We start from the raw sequence: 22,875 nt of genomic DNA, 5'->3' as shown, positions 1-22,875 counted from the left end.
TGAAGTACTCTTTGCTCTTTGGATCAATTGTTATAACCAACATTATAGTTAGGAAAAAAATTAGTGGATAATATATAAAAATATCTATATTGAAAAATAGGATAATATGTGTCTCTAGGACTATATGTCATAGGGATACCGATGATATTTTTTAACTTAAATGACTTTGGTGATGGTACTTTTCAAATTCACCCTTATAGTTGAGTTTAGGAAACATAAATAGCATGTCAAATTGAAATGTGCAGTTCACAAACTACATTCACAACCATCTGCGTCATAGTTATAGATGCCGTTTAAGAAACCTCATCTATAGGTAGGAAAATGGACTGAAATTATTGGATTAATAGATTTGCAGTATCTTAACAATCAGAACTGTGAATATTCCATCATCCAAACTAAGCTTTCTCCGAACCCAACCCACACCTAGACGACCAAATATGTGACAAACACTTCTTACCTTACAGATGTCTGTACGTAATTAGTTAGTGATGAGTCATAGCTAAACATGTGTTGTGTGAGAGTGTGTGGCAGGCAGTAAGATACGCCACACCATGATTAATCAAAGCTTAATTACCCTATCAAATCCGGAATTAACCAAGAGACCGCTCGTGCCGCCACTCACGAAAAGGCGCGCATCTCTCCCTGTCTCTTCTCGACGCATCGTCGCCTTCCCTCTTCCCGCGACCCGACGCCATCCGATCCCTCGCCTCGGTTCCACGGCTCGAATCAAATCCAATCCCGGTCGGCCCTTCTATGCACTGCGCCGGCCGCCGCCCGGGCCATTGATGGAGGAGGAGGGGCGGCCAGCGACGGCGGCGGCGGCGGCGATGGAGAAGAACGAGAAGAAGGACGGGGTGGTGAAGGAGGTGATACGGCTCGAGCGGGAGTCCGTCATCCCCATCCTCAAGCCCAAGCTCGTCACGAAGCTCGCCTACCTCATCGGTATCTATACCGTCCTCGATCTCCCGCCTGCTGTTTCTTGGTTTGGCTTGGTTCCGGTTCGATCCTGCTTCGGTTGCGCGGGCATTTGCCGTGGAGGGATTGGATCGCCGGCGGGGTCACGGAGGCGTCGAGTTTCTTTGGAAATGGGAGACGAAATCAAAAAAAAAAAAATTGTGCAATTCTGAGGGCGGCGGTGCTCGTATTATGAATTTGTCATTGCGTCACCGGCAATCTTATCTCTATACAGCATCGCATTCTCTGATCATTGGTAGTTTCTTTTCTTTTTTCCCTTTGCATCGCGACGACACCGGCCCTAGAGAAGCTAACTGGAGTCTTGTGAATAGGAGAAAGATGCGCATACTCTAGTAGCTTTGGGAGACTCATTCGTTAATTGGTCCGAATTTTATCCGAATTTTACTTAACTGCTGTGGAAAAAAGGGCCATTGGTTTTATTCTTTCCGGTTCCGTTTGTCACGGTTGTGGTAAGTTCTTGAAACATGGTGTGAATCTTAGGGTGCATTTGGCAACAAGAAAAGTTTCGGGATTCTGGCTAGAATTAGAGGAATCCTTGCCAAATGGTGCTTTTGGCAAGTCATTTCAATTCAAAACGGGAGAACCATTTTTTTTACATTGTGAGAGAGAAACAAGCAAAATGTGGTTTCAAAATGTGGTTTCTTCCGTTTATGAATCACTTCCTCCTCATTTACAACTGACATCCTCTCTCAAGAATTAGAATCCATTCAACTAGCCAAACGATGGCACGAAGTGGTTCTGATTCATCAAATAAACGTTTTCAAGGATAAATTATAACCAAAATGTTTCTAAGAGAATCTGGAACCTTACCAAACAAAACAGACCCAATATTTGTCTTGTTTTTGGAGTAGTAATTGCAGTCACTCCTATATGTTCTTATGTGGATGAGCCCCCGGTTTCGATTAGTAAAACCAGGAGGTACAAGTGTTTATAACAAGTTCAGAAAGCGAAACATCACGAAACAGCAATGCTCACATTACACAGCCAAACTAGGTATCTGAAGTCTAGAACGAGCACCAAGCTAAAAACTATAAACGTTACATCTAGCAAAATATCCTCCAAAATGCACTCGCAGCATTTTGTAATGAAGGAACAGTGTCTTGTTTGTTTAGATTTTGGCATTTATGTTTTATAACAATAACCAGGTACTTTTTTAGTTTTTGGGTGATATGTAATGCGATCCTTTCGTTACTGTCTCTCACTAAAAAACTGTCAATTTCTGCTAATACTTGTATGGGCTATAGATATGAGAATTTTGCACGATCTTAGTTATCTGCCGATCTTCAATAATTATTTTAGATTGAACAATTATTTTTTACTTTTTTCTATTTCTAAAAAGAGTCGAAGTTGGTTTTATTCTCTCTATTTGTGAAATTCTGATATCAGAAAAAAAAATCGAACTGAGATGGTGTGATTTGATTTGCCTTGCCATAATTAACACATGCTCTGGATTTACTCTTCAGAGCGTGACAACGACCGTGCCGAGTTCAGGAAGCTATGTAGGAGGGCGGAGTACACTATTCGCGCTTGGTATCTTCTGCAATTTGAGGATCTAATAGTTCGTACCTCTTTTTTTATTCAGTTATAACAGTCCAAGTTGGCCAAGTTTCTTTCAGCTAAATGTTTGCACTGTCATGCAGCAATTGTACGCCTTATTTGATCCTGTTTATGGTGAGAAGAGCTTGGAACAGCAGAGCATGACATCTGATGAGATAGAAACTCTTGAACTCAATTTCTTAACTTACCTTTTTAAGGTTGGCCCACTATGTATTCCTTTTCATACTATTGAGTATGATATTTGGAATTTTATACAAGAATAACTTATACTCCCTCTGTTCCGAAATACAATTCGTGGTCTTAAATAGATAATGGAAAAGAGCAACTTCAAGTTGTTATCTGACGAAGAGTATGAGGTAGCCCAGTCTGGTCAGTATCTTTTGAATCTTCCCATCAAAGTTGATGAATCCAAGGTATGAAGTTACTTTTGTAAATAAAAAAAATCATTATGTATGCTGACACAGCAATCTACTTCACTTTTCAACTAGCAATTTGAACAATTTTAGGTTGACAACAAGTTGTTGGCAAGGCACTTTAAAGAGCACCCGCATGATAATCTACCAGCATTCGTTGATAAGGTATTTGCCATTTCCTGTAGTTCATTCTGCTGGTCTTCTTTCCTCCTTAAACTGTACAAATACTTCTTTTACGCCGATGATTCATGAACAGAATGGCACATATAAAAAAAACCAGAAAATGTAAATGGGAGAAACTGGCACGTTTGCTCTAATTATTTCATAAATTGTCTTTCCTTGGTACCCATTGCTCACGAGGACATCCAGGTTAGCATGCCCCTGCTTTTTTCTTTATTTTGAGTTCTGCATAGTATTTTATATCTTATTTTCGCACCAACCACACCTTTTGCAGTATATTATCTTCCGTCGGGGCATTGGAATTGATCGGACAACTGACTACTTCTTCATGGAGAAAGTGGATGTCATCATATCTCGAGTATGGAGGTCATTTCTCAGAGTCACAAGGTATGACATCACAATATCATTTATTTTTTATTTTTTGAGCTAAACTGAACGGTTTTCCCTTTGATAATACATCATATCAATGCAATGTTGTTTTAATATCAGGATTGATAGATTATTCTCGAAGAAACAAGTAGCATCAAAAAAGGACACAAAGAAGACTGACGAAATTAATGAGGAAGCAGAAGAACCAGACCTCTATGTTGGGCGCATTCGACTAGACAAAATGGAGCTGAGGTTGTAGATTAGACCTTGGCTTGCCTTCACTGGAATTGGTAAACTAAAGTTGAACTTATTATCTAATGTGTTATTCCTTTTTTGTGGCAGCATAAAGAATCTATTAAGAAAAATGACAATTCAAGAGCCTACATTTGAAAGGATGATCGTGGTGTATAGGTAGGTAATTCTTTGTGAATTGTCATTTTATTTAGCCTTCTTAAATCGTGAAGCAATCTCTTATCTTCAGAGTTGACACTCTGACGGAGTTGCTTATTCTGATCATAACACTACAGGAGGGCTAGCACAGAAAGTAAGCCAGATCGAGGAATATTTGTTAAGCACTTCAAGCACATTCCGATGGCCGATATGGAATTAGTTCTGGTAATATTTATATAGGGTACTGGAAATATTCCTAAAATGTACTTCTCAGCAATTTTTGGCAGGTTCTGTTTATTCTCCTATATCTAACACCAGTATTTGTGCTGTAGCCAGAGAAGAAGAACCCTAGTTTAACACCAATGGATTGGGTTAAATTTCTTATTTCTGCTGTTATTGGTTTGGTACGTTGCTGATGTTTTCAATGTTTTTTTTTTCTCGCATACACAGGAGAGTTGCGCATCTTTATATTAAGACGGAAAAAATAGAGTCTTATACAACGACCCATGCTGGGTCAGGATGCAGTGAGCAAATAGAAGCTCATACACAAACTAAGCAACCGACCTAGCATCAAAGCTATGTAACGTAGCCTAAGATTCGGCGCCGTTCCAAGAGGGTGGACAGGTCCTTCGCTCTGGCGTTGCACCATCGTTCGGCTTCCTCCCAAATGATCACAACTATGCCGTCGGTTGATACTCTCCGCTTGTTAAAGATGATGTCATTATGCGAGAGCCAGATGCGCCAGCTTGTGAGGAGAATCAAGGAGTCCATACCTCTGCTTATATCGGAAGCCGATCATGTCCAAGTGTGCATCCACCAAACCATGAAGGAGGCATCTTGAGCAGGGGCATGGCCACCCAGGACCCGCCACCATATTTCGTGCGCCAGTGGACAATGCAAAAGCAAGTGGTCGATAGTCTCGGCTTCCTGCGAGCAATGTGTGCATGAATCATCTGCTTGTAGCCCGCGCCGTCACCTTCTAGCAGCATTCTATAAGCGATCATGAATCATGAGCCAACTGAAGAATTTAACCTTCGAAGGCGCCCAGGACTTCCAGACCAACCGGGCCTCTTCGCATCGAATAGAACCCAGGAACATCTGGCGATAGGCCGAGGGAGCCGAGTATATGCCAGAAGAGGACCATTTCCAGATTACGCGGTCTTCTCCGGTGCCCAAGTTGAACGACTGCAACTATGACTAGAGCTGCACTTATTGGCGTAAGGCCGTAATTGAAAGTGGGCCGGAGATGTCCCGAATCCATCTTCGGTTGAACAACGCCTCTCTAACTAATCTGCCTCTTGCCGAAAGAGCGACGCAAACAAACAGGTCCGGAGCCAGGCATCGAATGGAACATCCGTGGAGCCATGCATCGGTCCAGAAGAAGGTGTGCACCTCGTTCCCAATCTCAAAACTGGTTGAGGCGTCAAAGAAAGCAGAGACCACCCTCTCATGGTGCATCGGTAAGATCGCCCAAGCCCTGGAGCGGTCTGACTGCTGCCACCATAGCCAACGCAGGCGTAATGCCAGGCCTGCCAGGCGTAGGTCCTGTATCCCCAAGCCGCCATACGATAGAGGCCAGCAAACCTTAAGCCAAGCGACGGCTTTGTGGCCACCAGACGAGTGTTGCCTGCCGGACCAGAAGAACGCCTTTCTGATGCTATCTTTTTCCTTGAGGACGCAAGGTGGCACGGCAATGGAGATTAGGACATGCAGAGGAGACGAAGACAACACAGATTTGACCAGTGTTGCACGCCCTGGCCTAGAGATTAGTTTGGCCTACCAGATTGGAAGCTTGGCAGCAACTTGGTCAACCAAAGGCTAGAGGTGACACCTGCGGAGACGTCCCACAGTGAGGGGGGCGCCTAGATACCGAACTGGGAAAGAAGACAGGCCACACGTGAGGTTGTCGTTGATAATCTCGACATGTTCATCGCCACAATAGATTGGAACCGCCTCACACTTGTTTAAATTAGTTCTCAGACCTGATGCCGAGCCAAAGAACTGCATCAGAGCCAAATGAGATCGGATATCCTGGGGGGTCGGCGGCATGAAGATAATTGCATCGTCGGCATAAAGAGAACATCGATGAATGATAGAGTCATGCCCCCATAGAGTCAAGGATTCCAGCTTCTCCCGCCTTGGACAAAAGATGCGGGAGTATGTCCATAACCAGCACGAACAAAAAGGGGGAAAGAGAATCCCCTTGTCGCAGCCCTGGGCGTGCCTGATGACCGGCCCTGGGATGGAGTTAAGCAGAATTCTGGTAAACGATGAGCTGAGAATAGCCTCAATCCAGCTGCACCATCTAGGTCCAAAACCCCAAGCCCGAAGCACCTCTAGGAGTAGTGCCCAATTTACGGAATCAAAGGCCTTAGCGATATCCAACTTAAACAAAATCTTATGCCTCTTCAATCTCTTGAGGAGCCTCGCAGTGCAGTGAACAAATTTGAAGTTATCATGAATCGAGCGACTGCGTATGAAAGCACATTGGCATTTCGAGATCAAAGAGTTCAGGTGTGGAGAAAACCGGATAGACATGGCTTTGGTGATAAGCTTGCCAATGCTATAGATGAGACTGATGGGGCGGTAGTCCGACGACGCAGAGGCTTCATCCTTCTTTGGCAATAGTGTGACAAAGGCATTATTAAGACCATGCAACCCTCTGCGATCACCGAGCCCGAAAGCAGAGATGGCAAGAGTAATGTCTTCCTTTGATGATTGGTCAAGCGGCATTGTAAAATTCCGCCGTGAACCCGTCCGGTCCGGGGGCTTTGTTGAGGGGGAGACGCCTGATAGCCTGAAGAATTTCATCCTCATTGAATGGTGCATCCAACGTTTGCAGGTCCAAAGGCAAAATGCCAAGCTGTGTAAGATCCAAGGAGGACTCCCTTGGAGAGGCGCTGCCTAGGATTAAGTTGAAATGATTGTACAACGTCTCCTATATGGCCGAGTGGGAGGAGATCGGACCATGTGGCGTGGACAAAGAGTGATAGTATTCTTCCTCGCTCAGAAGGAGGCGAACGAATGGAAGAGCCTAGAGTTGGCATCTCCGTCCCGTAGCCAACTAATCCTAGAGCGACTTCAAGCAATGGAGCGCTCAAGGGAAGCCAAGCCTAGACAATAAATTTGAGTTATTTCCGCAGGTCGACCTCGGTAGCAGAGAGGTTCCTGGAGTCCTAGGCGGCATCAAGACGACAAACCCCCTCCCTCGCAACCAGAAGTTGCTCTCTAATGTTACCAATATGCAAGGTGCTCCACCGTTGGAGTGCCTTGGCCGTGCGCCTCGGTAGAATGTCAAGCCGGATAAGCGACGGTTTGGCAAGTTCAAAGCTTGTGAGAACCCAGCCGTTCTGAACAGCTTCGAGGAATCTAGGCAACTTCGTCCAAAAAGCTTCGAACTAGAATCGTCGCTTTCGCGGAGTACCAACGGACAACGAAAGCAGGAAAGGGTAGTGATCGGAACAATTAGTGGATAAAGCTTGAAGGTAGCTTTTGGGGAATGTCATGTCCCATTCTGTAGACACCAACGCCCTATCAAGCTGAACCAGGGTTGGGGAGGACCTCTCATTGGACTAGGTATAGCGATGACCAAAGAGATGGAGGTCCTTGAGCTCCTGCCCTGAGATGAAGCGACGAAAATGGGCAATAGAGCGTCTGCTATGGTTGGTATTGTTCTTGTCCTTGGTTGCCGCGATCATGTTGAAGTTGCCTATTATGATCCAAGGCCCTTGCAACGATGCTCAGACAGTGGCAAGCTCAGAGAGGAAAGAGTCCTTAAGGCTTTCGTCGTTAGGGCCGTACACAGCCGACAAGGAGCCGTCATTTGGCGATGAGATCTAGACACTGACCGAGAATCTCAGGACCTGAACTGCTATCAACGCAAACGGCTAATGAGCTGCTACAATCACACCACCCCTGGTGTTGGAAGCTGGCAAGCAGGAAAATCCCGAGACTTCAGAGCCACAAATTTCATTGACTAAGAAAGGAAAGACAACATCCAGCTTGGTTTCAAGCAAACAAACAACTTTGGCGTTATGGTCGGAAATCATGGTACGGACAACATCTTGGCGGGCTTTATAATTTAACCCACAGACATTCCAACTAATAATATTGAAATTATCCATATGAATAAACAACAACTTCCAACAGCATCAATCATGTCAGTGACACCTCCATGGCTACAGGTGCCGCGGCCGGCAAACCGTATCCAGGGAAGAGTTCCCTTATTGCTTGTATGTGCTGTTCCGACAAAGGCTCTTCAAACAGGCAGAGGTATACCTGATGGAGGGTGGGCGAGAGAACCTCACCATCCTTCACGAGACACAGGCGGCGCATCAGCAGGAACTCCCCTCTTTTGGATGGTCGCACTGACGAGAGGCACGACCGTGCAGCCAACCGACTGCTCCTTCAGGGAGCTTGAACTAAGTTCTGCACTTTTAGCCGCCGGCGAGAGGGGGATGCTAATGGTGCAGGAATCTCCTTCGTTAGCATATGGATGAAAGAGCCGAGTGCCGAATTTGCCAAGTTGGACGAAGCATCGACCAGAGTAGCTCCGAAGGCTTTATTGGTGTCCGCTCGGCGCCACTGCCTAGAAGCATTGTTGGGTGTCCGACAACAGCCACAACGCCTTAGCTGAGACCCAGACCGACGTGACACACCACGTAGCCCATGGCGCGTGGGCGGGCAGCTTGCTTGACCTATGGCAAGGGACCCAGGTGAGGAGGAGATCAAGCCCATCAGGGAAGGATCCAGGCCCGTCATGGGCCTAGGTGGCGATGGTTGAATGGGTAGAATGACGATGTGCACTGGAGAGCTGCCCGCAGCCGTAGCGTGACGTCGGCGTCGTGAGTAGACCAACCTAACGTGTCGAGTTGGCAGATGCACGAATCTGCCATGGTTGGGCGACCGGGAGCAGGAGCGATGTTCGTCATACATGGGGTCATACAGGGGCAAGGTCAGAGGGAGGTATGGGCACCACGAAGGAATCCGCTGTCTCGGCCCGTGATCCACCGAAAGCTGTCAGCACGCCGCATGTGAGCGTAGGTTGGGACGGCAAAGTGGATCGCTCCTCGGAAGATGAGCCCCATAGTGAACCAAAGCGGATCGGCACGGACGCCGAGGCTGAAGGTAGAACGTTGGGCGCCCAATGGACGCCGAGAGCACGCCCGTGGACCGGCCCCCCGCGCTCGTGGCCGTGGAATCTTGAAGCGGCAGGAACTTAAGTCTTCTCCCTGGAGGAAGACCGTCCCGCCCAACACCATTGGCAGGCCGGCCCTCAGAATCGCCGTCCTCACCGCTAGAAGACGTGGAGCCACCGTCGCTGGAGGAGGAAGGAACCTGGAACACTGCCTGAGAGACAAGCCGGATGGAAACGACATATGAAAGGACCCTTGTCTCCATGATATATGGTGGAAGATTGTCGAAGAGCAGTTGCATATCCTGATCGTCGTGACAAACGACACTGCATGGCTCTGACACTTGCAAGACAACATCGCTGGAGACGCTCTTCGAGCGATCACACCACGCAACAACGCGTAGGGCAGAAAGGTTCGCCCGTTCCGCTAGTGCAGCGTCGTCCTCGAGCCTCTCGACCCAACAATGGTGGCCGAGGAGTTGTTGAGCAGTGGATATTGACCAGGTGTGGGGGGGGCACACCTTTGAGGGAGACAACAACGCGGTGGGCAAGAACCGCGCCGGACATGTAAGCCAGACGTGTCCACGGTTTGAAGAACCAGCGGGTACCAGCCGGTAAGGGAGTGCTGCTAGCAGCGAGGATGGTGTCCCGCGTGCCCTGCGAATGGCAAATGACGATGAAATTGTCCAGGTGGAAGCAGGAGACCCTGAACTCATCACCCGGCACACCGAAGGCTTCGGAGATGACGTCGGTCAGATCGCAAGGTAGGAGATCACGCCTGGCACGATCAGCATAAGCCAGCAGTGCCCAACGGAGACGATTCTCTTCCACGGCAAAGGCATCACACCAAGGCACAATGCAGCGCTGTAGAGCCGGAGGGACAACAATCTCCTTGTAGGAGATCTGCGGAGAAGCGACGAGCAAGGCTCACAGGATAGAGCCAGGTGGTGTCACCCCAAGTGCAGCCGAGCCAGAGGGAATGGAGCCTGCCCGGGAAGATTGATGGTTGCCGGGAAGACTAATTGAATCAGATGGTGTGCTGGAGCAGGCCTCCGAACCAACCGGCGTTGAGCCCGCCAAGGAAGAGACGCAGCAGAACTGACGATGACCGGACCCCATCGAACCGGAAGAGCTGCCTCGTGGCCGCTTGCAGTCCTTGACATGGTGCTGGAACCCCCTACATCGGAAACACCTCAGCGGTGCGTCCAGGACAGGCAGTTCAAACAACGACCATTGAGGTTAACCGGCAGACTTCGCTTCGTGGGAGCAACAATAGGCGGTGCACTGTCTCCCGCTTACGCCGACGCTAGCCTGTAACTAAGGTCCATCCATCGTCCGCAGGTAGAGACGAGTTGACGAGGAACAGAGGCACCCTTGAAGAAACAACAACACCAAGGCCGAGGTGAGCCCTGGGAGGTGGAGCCGCTCTGGAGGCGGCCATGAAGCCGGAAGGAGGAGCACAACGGGGAGGAGCACAACTGGGCGGAGGACGGTGCACATCGTCGTTTAGGACTACCTTCCCTTTCTGCTTGGAAGATAGCTTGGCCACGACATGGATCGGTGCGGCGAGCAAAGGAGAGCGCTCGACCAAGGAGGTGGAGAGGGGGGAGTCGTGGAGCCAATGTTGGACTTTCGACCTGCCCACCGAAGATGCGCCGGGGTGGAAGGCAGGTGCGAAAGGAGAGGGGTGAGAGAGGCACCAGAGAAGGGGCAAAGTTGGTGGCGGCCCCCCGGGAGACGGCGGCGACCCTGGGATGGTGGACGCCGGGCTCGGGGTGAGCGTCAACGATCGGGAAGGAGGGGGGGGGGAGCGACATCCTCTCGCATAATCTTCGCTTCACAAATTTAGGGGGGGGGGGGACCCTGTTGAGTCTTGTAGTGCTAGTACTGCTTCCATCTCTCTAAGCACAGGTCATATGCTTTCGATGTTAAACATGCTAGTACTTAGTTACCTTCAACCATCTGAATAGTGTTTTCCTTTCAGGTCACTCTAATAAGTTCTCTTGAAATGCCAAAGGCTGACATATGGGTTGTCGCGGCTATCTTGTCTGGTGTGATTGGATACTGTGCGAAGATCTACTTCACGTAAGTGAGTTAAATTATAATACCTCATAAGAAGAATTTGTTTTGTTACGTGTCATTTCATAAGTCTCACTAATGTATGTCTGAAGGTAAGCGCCTGAAGAAATAGTTCGGTTTACCAATATGGTCAATGTCCTGGTACTGCACGATATATGATAAATTTATATCTTTGTAAATAGATTCGAAACAAATATGGTCGCATACCAAAATTTGATTACAAAGTCGATGTATGATAAGCAGCTTGATAGTGGGAAAGGAACACTTCTTCACTTGTGTGATGATGTGATCCAGCAAGAAGTATGCAACCCTCACTCAGTCCTTGCTAATTTTAACTTGACTTGGTTTGTGCCTCTGATGTATCTGAAACTTATTTTCAGGTGAAGGAGGTTATCGTTTCTTACTATATTTTGATGGAGCAAGGGAAGGCAACTGTACAGGTAAGCATGTCTACACGCTGCTAACTTTTCTATTATTTACAACTATCCATAGTTTTCTGTTGCTTCTAGCGACATTCATGCTACCTCTTGTGCAATCATATTCTTGTACCGTATTTTTCATTCTTGTGCAAGTGTACTTTTCTTGTACTCTAATCAAATAGATTTTCCTCCTTTTTTACCTGAAACTGGACTGCTGAAAGTAACTAAGTTATCCAAATTTCTCTGTAGCACCACAGTTCGTGCCTTCCATTATTTAATTTAGTTTGTTCCTGTGTGTGTGTGTTTGTGTGTGTTGTACTGGAGAAAAACCTCATGTAACAGCCTTACAGGCTGTTGGATATTAGCATCAAACTGTACTGTATATTTTACAGAAATCCAGTTGCTGTTCAGGCAAAATTCACCATCTTAGTAGGCTTCTTACTGAACTTCTAGAGGGCCCTTACCCAACTTATATTAAAGTTTAAAAAGGAAGTTGCAGTTACTTATATGTTGTCAAGACTGTTTGACAAATAAGCTCGCTGACTTAACTGTATTTTATTTATCCTCCAGGACCTTGATTTACGTTGTGAACAGCTCATCAAAGAAGAGTTTGGTGTGGAGTGCAACTTTGATGTTGTGGATGCTGTAAAGAAGCTGGAAAAGCTTGGTATTGTTTCTCGGGTAAGTTCTTTTTATTTTAATTCCTGCAAACTTCTTGGCAAAATAGCATATCTACTGAGTTGTCCTATGAGTAACTTTAAAGCAAACTCATGCAAATCTTCAATAACAAAAGTGTATGTCCAGACCAGTTCATATTTATCTAATCATTGACCCTTGGTCCATTCCAAATTTCTTGATTCTTACAACAATTCTGTACTCAGGACTCAATCGGGAGGATCTTGTGTGCTCCTCTGAAGCGTGCAAATGAGATTATCGGGACGACTACCGAAGAATTGGTGATGCGAGCCCAGAAAGCAGGTTCATAGGTTACAGAATATGCAAAAGTAATATTCCCTTATTTTTCCAAAGATTTAGCACTGCAAGGCCCGTTTGTTCGCCTTAAAAGATTGTCCTCTCTTCTGTGCAGTTTTTCTGGTGTATGATAATCTCAAATGTATGTCTTGTTATTCTTTCATTCATTAATTATTTGTAAGAATGATCATTTTTTCAGTGATATGTACATCACAGGATTAGCATGGACAAGACCATTGCTTGTGCACTTTGCTGTGCTTACTGTTTCCACTGCACAAATTTGTTCCTTCCTGACTACTTTCACAGTTTCACACCAGCCTTATGATATATCATATATAGAAACATTTGAATCATGGCAAATTTAAATTCTGAAAATTTGCTCCTGCTGAGGTTTGTGTAATTATGAACAACTTCAGATAGCCGAAGTGTTTTTCAGATAGAGCATTACCATTAAATTCAAGGATATCCCGTAGAATCAATACTCTGAGATTTACTGAAATTAAATTCAAGTTTTCTGATACAGTGACATCGACCTAGTATATGTATAATCCTGTTTATACTGAACTCAAATAATCCCTTTGAGACCTACCAGAGCTTCGAAACTACGAAGGCAACAACATTAAAGTTTCAATTCTTACATTGCTACATTCTAAATTGCACTTAGCTACAGAAATTTCAGTCTCAGACTATCATGTCAACATAAATGTTATTCAGTTATCAATTGAGAACTAGTCAGTAATTAACAAAAAAGAAAAGTTTCTTATCTAGTGTAACACAACTCGTCATTAACAACAAGCTATTCAAAATGTAAGACTACTCATCAAGTCATCAGTCAGGATTGTTTGCACCAATCCTCACAGAAATTTCACCATTCTTCTTTATAAACAAACTATTATTTTATAATATATGTTAATAGCCTTCAAAAAATACAGAACTTTCAAAACTGATGGAAATTAACCAAAGGAAATATGTTTCCGACTTTCTGAAAATGGCGTTCATTCTCCACATTTTCAATAATTATGCCACCATTAACAAACGAACAATACATAACACATTTGCCACAGTAAACTGAGGTTAAGACCCTAACCTGGAACTGCCACGAACAGAACGAAGAGATCCATTGGTTGTCACTAAGAGTACGAAAAATATGCTCTATCACTCCAACAAAAGTCCACACGTATCGGACATGCCAGCCACAGTTTGATTTATTCTACACAACCACCATATAAGAATAAGGGGGAAAGGGACATGAGTGCATTTAGGACATAAAATTGTCATCCCTGTTTCATGCAGCTCTTCACTGATTTCCGTACTTTGGTCCATCTTTGCCTCTCTTTATGTCATCCCATCCTCTCACCCATGGCTGACCTGGTGTTGATCGGGTTTCGGGAGAAGCATGCTTGTTCAGGTTTTCTGTGATCTTCGATTTGATGGCACCAAACACCTATTTGAACATGAATTGTTCATTAAAGAAGGCTGTTTTCTTTTTAAAAAGAAAAAAACACAAGGGGCAGAAGAATAGTTGTTATATAGCATACAGGATTAGAATTCAAATCCTCTGGTGGCTGCTCCTGACCAGTAAGCCATTTCCACAAATCTGGGTTTTCCTGAAGAGTCAAGACAGTTCTGGAATTAGAACCAATATGCAAATTTGAAACAGTACTCAAGGAAAAGGAATTCATTGATGACTACAGGGCCAGAAGGCTCAATGGCATCAGCTATGGCAATTATCTTTCAAGTGTCCTTATACTACACATAAAAGACCTATGTAGGTTTTGGTTGCACATCTTTCTACAGAGTGGTATTTGTCTTCTGACCTATTATCTCCAATGTTTGAATGGAATTTTATGGATAGATATTTGCATGTATCTCCTATAGTATACTGTTTCATGCTAGTAGGGTCATACTAGCACATTGGGGATTAAAACACTGGACTGCATGAAAGAAGCTCAGTGAGATAAGGAAGTGGGTGCATGAGTTTTCCATGAGCTTACGGCTTACAATGGATCTACCAAAGTGGAAGTAAAGATCAACTAGTAATGAGCATACCCTACATGTGAGGGTCCTGAAAGCTTCTATCTGAACAGGAAACATATTTTGTATCAGCTGGGAAAGGCAAAAGAATGGTGTCATCTGGAAACACATCTCATATTTTTTAAACTACCATTATCCAGTGAAAGAACTAAGATTAGCACTTCAGATCAACAGGGATTTCTAGAAACCATTATAAAGGCTGTAATTAGTAATGTATCTTATCTTATTAACCTAGACATGCACTCATTGACAAACAGTTTGCTTAAGCAGATTTATACTGCACACAACTAGCTATTCTGGGTATGAGGCTCACTTCATATTGGAATGCTGCCATTACAAGCTTCACATCTTGAGCAATCCACCGAAGACCTTTCATCACCAAACCTATTGTTGACCTGTACAGACTACAGGTAATCTAATAGAGTGCTTTAAGACCAATTGTCTGGGTCAAGGGCAACACTGATGGGGCTATCAAGGAGGCTTTAGTTGATCACTTGGTGGCACTGGTCCCAAGACAACTGAAGCAATACTATAGTATCAAGTTATGAAATTGGCAAGAGACTAGGAAGCAATGTCTACTGTTTGGTCGGGGACTGCTCTTCATTATCTGAATTCTGAAGCAATACCATTATCCCAAGACAATTGAAGCAATAACATTATCTGTTTGGTAGAGGACTGCTCTTCATTTTAATAAATCTGAATAAGCATGATAAACTAGGAATGGAAAATTAACACAAAGCTTAAATAATCACGTGCCATTTAATCAACCTGAACCTCTTTCTAGTTCCATTATCTAAGAAAAACTTCTTCCTAGTTCCAAAAGCATGATGACCTCTAGAAAGAAAAGAACATAGCCTAGAAAATTTGACATCAGCAATCGCAACTCCTAGTGTTTCTGACATAGAAATATAGCCTGAAGATATATTCGAATGAAAATAAGACTGGTACATTTTTTAACAAAAAACTTGGAGGACCTAGAATTTGATTTGAGCATCTAAAAGCAATCAACTTTCGTTATTCTTGTAGACAGTTGGTGTATAATTTTTACAAGGAATAAAAGTTACAGGACAACAAAGAAGAACTATCAGACGACGAAATTACTGGAGCTACAGAAAGGAGGAGGGATTGGTCGGGTCCAGGAGGGAGGGCTTACGAGGTCGAGGACTTGCAGGAGTGCGCGGATGTTGGCCTCTTCCATGGCGTGTACATGCTGCTCGACCCAGCTTCCGAGCACCAGGTCCAGCTCCAGGAACCCCCTCTGCTTGCTCCGGTACACCAACCTGCACAGCCCCGTACGCGGGCGCTAAGACGTCAAGAAAGGGGAAACAACAAAACCACAATCAAGGACCTTTACTGGGGCAGGATCCGCGTGCGCGCACCTGTTTACGAGGCGGCGGCGGCTCTCGTCGGAGGAGAGGTCGATGGGGGTGGCCGCGTTCTGCTGGGACGCGGTGGTGGCGGTGAAGGCGGAGAGGAGGCGGTGGGCGGAGGAGAGGGCAGGCGAGGGGGCGGTGGAGGGCGAGGGGAGGACGCGGCGGAGGTGGAGCGCGCGGCGGAGGAGCGTGGCCGCCATGGCAGCCGCTCGGAGAGGAGAGGGAGAGGTTGATGGGAAAGAGAAGGGGACGGGCGACGTGGCTGACGGGTGGGCCCGCACCGCGTTCCTTTATGAGATAATTGTCGATTTGCTACTTGAAAAAATCATAATCCCTTTCGTATCATTTCTTAATTTTTTCTTTTCCTATATGTATAGTCATCGTAACTGAAGTGATGGCAGTAGCATACAGGAGATGAATGTCATCACCTCTATTATAACGGCAATGTAGAAGATGAAAAAAAATTAAATGGTGGTATAGAAATAACTATAATTTTTTTAATAATATATTAAAAAGTTTATTAATATTCAGCGGCACATAGAGAATTATCTCTCGCTTTATAGAGCGGTAAGGGAAATGATGAAGATTGTAATTTTTTTTTTCCCGAAAGCGTGCAAAGCACGCACTTCATTAAGAGGAAGACAGAGAGTTTAGTGAACCACAACACAATATCAGCCGGTGAAGGCCACCATCGGCATGGAAAGATAAAAATAAGGCCATTTTGCAACGCAGGATTTAAAAAATAAAAAATGATCAGGTTAATGCCTGCACGTGCATGTTATAAACATTGGCACGCACAGCTATTTTTGGTAAATTTGGTTCGAATGCTTACCTCTTACCATTTTTAGGTTGCTAATACACAATTTTTAGTATCCGGATTCTGTGATCATGCTTTAACACATGAAAAAAAACAAAGCAAAAAATTTGATAGAACTCTGTATGTTCTTAACCTTTTCAAGCTAGCTATATAACTAAATAAGCATTTTTTAAAAAGATTGTAAGCAAATCAGTAAGGATTCAAAAAGCAAAAATAGAATATGCGAAAGAAAATCAGATAGATCTATTCCATATTTTCATATTGTTAGAATTTGGGGAGTAAATTCTACAAAATCAAATATGAGAGCAAAAATCGTTGAAAAATCTCAGAGCAAATTGTTACCTATTTGCATGCAAATTCATACAATTTGGAAAACAAATTATTGTATATACGAAAGCATTTTCTATGTAAATTGGGGAGCATATAGTGTAAAAAGCAAATCGGTGAAAATCATAAGCAATTTATTGCGTCTCTGCAAGCAGATCAATGCAATCCTTAGGCAACTCACTATATATTTGCAATCCAATCTAGACAGAAGGGAGAAAAAATTTCAAAGAAAAGTTACAGAGCTAACCCTGAGTGGAGGAGGTCATCTTAGATGACTGTGAGCTCAATCCCGCATGGAAGAGCCCCGCATGAATGAGGAGAAGCTCGATCCCATGGGATTGAAAAAATCAAATCTGAGAGCAAAAATAGTTGAAAATTCTCAGGAGCAAATTGTTGCTTGTTTGCATGCAAATTCATACAATTTGGAAAGCAAATTATTGCATATATGCAAGATTTTTTCTGTGTAAATTGGGAAGCAAAAGGCAAATCGTGGAAATTATAAACAATTTATTGCATCTCTACAAGCATATCAATGAAATCCTTGAGGCAACTCGCTACATATTTGCAACCCAATCTAGATAGATGGGAGAAAAGTTTCAAAGAAAAGTTGCAGAGCTCACCTCCGCATGGAGGAGGTCATCCTAGATGATTGGTAGCTCAATCCCGCATAGAAGAACCCCACATGAATGAGGAGAAGCTCGATCCCATGGGGGGAGCCCGACTCCGGTAATAAGGAGTTGATCTCGCGTGGAGAGGCTCGATCCCAATGGTGAGGTACTCGGATCTGACGACGAGCAGGTCGATCTCTCACATAGGAACCTGATCCTAATGATTAGGAGCCAATCCTCCTTGGAGGAGCTCGATCCTGAGAGCGACCTCCTCGATTCCGCACGGAGTAGCTCGGATCCTCTTCGTGGATCAACTATGCCTTCCTCTTCACCACAATGAAACCCTATACGGTGAGCAAAAGCTTGCCTCTAGAAAGATCTGATGGAGAGAGGTAGAGCAGGAAGGAACGTGTGAATGGAGAGAGTGACGCAATGTGTGTGAATGGAGGAAGATGATGTGTGAGGGGCCACGTTAACATCATTAGGAAAACGAAAGCCCACCTGGTCAACCTTTTCGATCAAAGCTTGCCATCATCCGATGGTAGGCGGAGTGTGAGTGAGGAACCGTCCAAACAATATTCTAATTAATCATCAGAAGGATCATTATTCATAATCATAACCTCAATGATTAACCATAATACCATCCTGGTAGTCCCATCACGTGTTTTATGTCCAAGATCGGAACACATGCCTTTCCAACATGTACATCACAACATAGCTTAAAAAAGAGCGAGTAATTAAAGTTAGATTACAAGTTCTTAAGCATGCAACCATTTGCAACAGTTTTACACAAAGAAAAACTACGCAGCGGAAGATTAAAACCTTAACGACAACAAAAGGAGAGTGGAGTCATATGCCCTTAGGCTCCACCCCAAAAGCTACGCCTCACCAGAGTAGGATGTACTACTCTTGCCCACCACCTGCATCGGCGGGCACAAAGTAGCCAAACACCGTATCACCCTCACCAGCAGAATCTGAAAGCATAAGCATGAGTACGAAGGTACTCGCAAGACTTAATCCATATAGAGCACATATACATAGCTCGACTCTAAGGATTATGCATTGAGCTGTTAGCAAGAGTAGGCCACAAGGTTAAGTAAAATATATACAGTAAGTAACCTAGACACATATGTGTGAGCATCTATCCTTAACTCAAAAATAACTACCTTTCTACCCTATAAACCACAACTTGAACATGTATGTATAGAAACCATAGTATCTCATCAACAAAAATCTACCAATCATTTTCATCATACCATGACCTTATCCCACATTCGTAAACTCTACGACCGATACAAATGAAATAATAGCATGCTCATGACCGAGAGCATGGCAATTCGAATTGTTCTTACACCCTGCAAGGGTACAACTTTACCCACACGACTCGAGGACCATTCGACTTGTGCTATTCATGAAAGTACACACAAGAGGGTACTCGAGTTAACCTTTCTCATACCCGGAACCACCCACTTGCAATGCCCCTATGGCATCGGGGTTACCGCGAGAGTGTCCCGGACACCTCCGGCTCCCGCCACCTTACTTCTCATTTTCTTTGTTCTCGGTACAACGTATGATAATCGGCTTACCTTATCATTAGATCAACATGTGGTGAGTATGGAAAGTGCTAGAGCCAACTGTACCGACGGACGGCCTTTGTCGGAGGATTAACTCCAGTCGCAGGGATCCCGAGAGACCCCTTTTTAGAGATTCGACTGGAGGAATGATCCTGAGTCTATTCGTCGGAGAAATAAATGGGAGTGAATGCAACGGCCGGTGGTGGTGGAATGGCCTAGTGCAGAAAGAAGTAAATGCACCAGAATTTAGACAGGTTCGGGCCGCACAGGGGCGTAACACCCTACTCCTGTATGGATACTATAAATACTCTGAGGAAGTCCCTCAAGGATGTTGCTGGTTACAAAAATGTTTATCTATCTTAGAGCCTGAGGCTCTTTGTTCTTCAGCCTGTCTCATGCTGCTCACTTCTCAGCCGTGTTCTTCTGAGTTTAAGGATCTATTCCCGATGTTTCCTTCTGTGCCGCCGGCTGCTTTAAATACCCGCCGGCAGCAACGTGCCCCGAACGGGAGGGGGGCACGAGTTCTGAGACGCCATAAATGAAAAGGGCGTCATCATTTCCTCTGGGCGAAGTGATCGAGGGTGGAAAATGCGGCACACGCCCGGTCATCCGTCACCATAAATGCCCTGGCAACGGGTGCCGTGGAGAGGGCCCACCGGGCAGCTGCAGAGCGGCCCGGCGTGCCCGCCCTGTCTTGTTCCCCTGCCACAGCAGCGCGGCAGACGAAACGCCTCGGCACTTACGACGTTATCCCGAGACGGGCCGGATGGCACGGGACGGGACCCGTGCAATTAATAACCCCACGCATCTCTGCCAGAACGTGGCAGGAACTGACGCTGAGCGCGGCGGGAGCAGTTGGAGGTGACAGGCCATGCAACGCTCTTTAAATGAGGCCTTGGGCCTTTGACTGGCTGACACCTCATCGGTGGGCCCCTCGGGGGTCTCTGCCAGGGGGCTTTCTTGTCCTCGAGGAACCGAGTGCTCGGGGATATTGTTCACCTCCCCGGGCACTCTTGTACGGATCCTCGGGGAACCGAGTGCTCGGGGGCTGCTGCACGCAGCCCCGAGCCCCGAGCACTCTCTCCCAGAACTTCCTTTGGTGGGTCCTCGGGATACTTGGGTGCCCAGGGGCCACCGCCGGCGGCCCCGGGCACGTTTCTCCCGGTACTTAGCTCTCCTAGTCGTCGGGGGACTAGGGTGCTCGGGGGTCACCGTACACCTTCCCGAACACTTCCTTCCCGGTACTTAGATTTTATAGATCATCGGGGAACTGGGGTACTCGGGGGCCACCGGCTGTGGCCCCGGGCGCCCTCTCCCGGGACTCAATCTTTCTTACCTCGCGGGAGAGACTCCGCGGGATGACGCCATGTGGCGGATGGCTGGCCTGGCCTCAGAATTTGGGGACCCCCGGTTCCTGATACACCGACAGCCTTAAACGATGCAAGCGGTCTATGGTATCCGGGCTCCTCTCCCGAACTACTCAGAGGACTCCTCCTAGGCAGAAGATACCCCTAACACCGCCCACATCTCGCCTCAATCTCACATCTCAACCATTCATCTCAACCTCATTTTTGTATCTGTGAACAATGATTAAGCTCTAAGCTTGCGAATAATGGCAGTACCGTTGCTCGACTTCTACCGAGGACCTAAGCATTGCTAAGCATTTCGAATAAACCTTGAAGCTAGACAACAACTATATCAGCAAGGCTACAATAATAAGAATTCATCAATAAGTCAAGGTAGAGATAATGTATTAACATAGGTTCTACCCATATCAGCCTGACACTAGACTCAACACATACAAACATACATAAGGTATAATTTATCAATTTAGACTCCATTTAATTTGAACAAAGGGTGCAGTATGCTTAAATACTTGCCTTTCTGCTATGGGGTTTGCCCGATACTTTCCGAACAAAACTCGCAGAAGTGGTGTGCCTCGGTGTCACCCTCGATCACACTCGTGTCACGCTCCGGACCTTCGTTCGCTTAAAGAAGAACGCGTGCAATGATGAGCATGAAGGAGTTGCAATGCTTCATGACATGAGTTTTAAAGCATTAACAATTTCCTTAACTTTACTTATTGTTAAACATTTACTATTTTCTGGATTAATTAAGCTTAAAACAAATCTTAGCCCTAATTAGAAAATTAACTATGCTTAGCATGAGTGTTCATATTTTTTAATGAATAGGGCATAAATTAAAAAGATTTAAAAAATTGATTTCATCAATTTTGGAGCTACCAATAATTAATTATGGATTAATGAAGATCAAACCCGTTTTATTAACCCATGAAATTTAAGTACATATTTCATAGCTCCCAGTATTTTTAACATGTAGATTATGCTCATACAAACCCAACAAAATTGGTTTCACTATTTTTGGATCAATATTCTATTTTCTATGTATTTTAGAAGGTTTCAGCCGATTTAACAATGCAACTAATAATCTAATTCGCATTTATCGATTAAATCCGAATATTAAATGGGCCAAAAAAAATTTCTACCTGGCTTCAGTTAGCCACAGAGGCTGACCGCGGGCCCGGCTGGTTTGACCTCAGTCAAAATCGACCCGCGCCCAGGTCGGCTACAGCGGCAGCGCTGGAGCGATCCGCCGGCGACGAACGGCGGCGAACTCCGGCCAGCCAAGGGTATCTACAACAACAGAACGACACGGGGAACCCACTGGAGACACATGCAATCGACGACAATGGCCAGACGGCGGCCAACGGCGGTGCACATTGAAGTCAGCATGGTGGCAGCTCGGTTCACCTCGTCGACGGATAGACGGCGATGCAATCGAGCCGGATGAGGGCAGCTACAACTTCTACGATGATGTGCGGACCCAACGGTGTGGCTAGACGGTGATGGGCCCAATGGAAATCAAGCCGGCGGCGAGCGCCATGGCAAGGCGGCGGCTGGTTCTCGCGGAGAGACGCGCTGGCGTCGAGCGGGAGCAAAAGCGGCACGTGCAAAAGGTTGAAACAGTCGTGTGGGAGCTCACCGAGCCACGAGATTTGAAGGTGGAGCAGCGAAGAGGCGGCTCGATGGAGAGGCGCGGAAGGAGGCGCCGGCGTTGGGGAAGACGGCGCGGGGAGCTTAATTCTGGCGGGGAAGGGATGGATTTGCGTGAGGAACCTCACCAAGGAGGTCCTAGCTTCCTTCTATGTGCTCCACGGGGCTCGGGTCTGGCTGGACTGGTCACGGGCGTGGCGGATTTAGGCAGTGGTGAATGTACTTAAAAGTGTCTAGAGGGGGGGGGGTGAATAGGTTTTTTTGAAAATTAAAACTAATCAGCGAATGAAACAGATGCCGGATACTCTGGTGAAGGTCGGATACTCCGGTTTGTCCGGAGTATCCGGTCTAGTCCGGAGTCTCCGGTCTATACAGGATCTCGGGAACAACTAAGAATTAATGAGAACAGCTAGAGTCTAAAAGGTGATACTAAATCTACTTAACAGCATAAAGCTTAAACAGCAATAGACACTAGCAAGATGATCACTAAGACGAATTGTATGAAAAATCTCAAAGCTACACAATAAAATAAATTACACAAATGAAGACACAAGGGATTATCCCGAAGTTCGGCCACCTCACAAAGAAGTACCTACGTCTCCGTTGAGGAGCTCACAAAGAGTCGGGTCTTCTCCAACCC

The 22,875-nt window shown here is 45.7% G+C and overlaps 2 protein-coding genes across 3 annotated transcripts; one reads left to right on the top strand and one right to left on the bottom strand.

Moving 5' to 3' along the window:
• Positions 1-551: 551 nt before the first annotated feature.
• On the top strand, positions 552-12,745 carry LOC133886413 (uncharacterized). The gene is made up of 15 exons (XM_062326126.1): positions 552-942; positions 2,439-2,533; positions 2,616-2,729; positions 2,841-2,945; positions 3,039-3,110; positions 3,400-3,512; positions 3,615-3,746; positions 3,837-3,905; positions 4,022-4,109; positions 4,217-4,288; positions 11,003-11,103; positions 11,280-11,397; positions 11,478-11,537; positions 12,087-12,197; positions 12,398-12,745. The coding sequence occupies exons 1-15, from the start codon at positions 552-554 to the stop codon at positions 12,500-12,502; spliced, it is 1,746 nt and encodes a 581-aa protein (XP_062182110.1). The 3' UTR covers positions 12,503-12,745.
• Positions 12,746-13,467: 722 nt separating this feature from the next.
• Positions 13,468-16,186, bottom strand: LOC133887446 (succinate dehydrogenase assembly factor 2, mitochondrial-like). Of its 2 annotated transcripts, XM_062327402.1 has the most exons (5): positions 15,902-16,186; positions 15,676-15,802; positions 14,538-14,567; positions 14,027-14,095; positions 13,468-13,932 (listed from the first exon to the last, which is right to left on the bottom strand). In XM_062327402.1, the coding sequence occupies exons 1-5, from the start codon at positions 16,093-16,095 to the stop codon at positions 13,786-13,788; spliced, it is 567 nt and encodes a 188-aa protein (XP_062183386.1). In that variant the 5' UTR covers positions 16,096-16,186; the 3' UTR covers positions 13,468-13,785. The 2 variants fall into 2 exon arrangements, with proteins under 2 accessions (XP_062183386.1, XP_062183387.1); XM_062327403.1 differs by lacking the exon at positions 14,538-14,567 and having other exon boundaries at positions 15,902-16,185.
• Positions 16,187-22,875: the final 6,689 nt, after the last annotated feature.

This window comes from Phragmites australis, chromosome 12, assembly GCF_958298935.1.
Source record: "Phragmites australis chromosome 12, lpPhrAust1.1, whole genome shotgun sequence".
Lineage (NCBI taxonomy): Eukaryota > Viridiplantae > Streptophyta > Magnoliopsida > Poales > Poaceae > Phragmites > Phragmites australis.
Note: the sequence above shows the minus strand (reverse complement) of the source record. Positions and strands in the feature narration are given on the sequence as shown.

Excerpts from the sequence above, each read along its gene's own strand:
- LOC133886413 (XM_062326126.1), top strand. The coding sequence starts at position 552 with ATGATTAATCAAAGCTTAATTACCCTATCAAATCCGGAATTAACCAAG. Across the intron at positions 3,747-3,836 it reads CTAGACAAAATGGAGCTGAG|CATAAAGAATCTATTAAGAA; the intron begins GTTGTAGATTAG and ends TTTTTGTGGCAG. Across the intron at positions 4,110-4,216 it reads CCGATATGGAATTAGTTCTG|CCAGAGAAGAAGAACCCTAG; the intron begins GTAATATTTATA and ends TTTGTGCTGTAG.
- LOC133887446 (XM_062327402.1), bottom strand. The coding sequence starts at position 16,095 with ATGGCGGCCACGCTCCTCCGCCGCGCGCTCCACCTCCGCCGCGTCCTC. Across the intron at positions 14,568-15,675 it reads TCCTGCAAGTCCTCGACCTC|ATAGAAGCTTTCAGGACCCT; the intron begins GTAAGCCCTCCC and ends TTTCCTGTTCAG. Across the intron at positions 13,933-14,026 it reads AGGATTTGAATTCTAATCCT|GTGTTTGGTGCCATCAAATC; the intron begins GTATGCTATATA and ends ATGTTCAAATAG.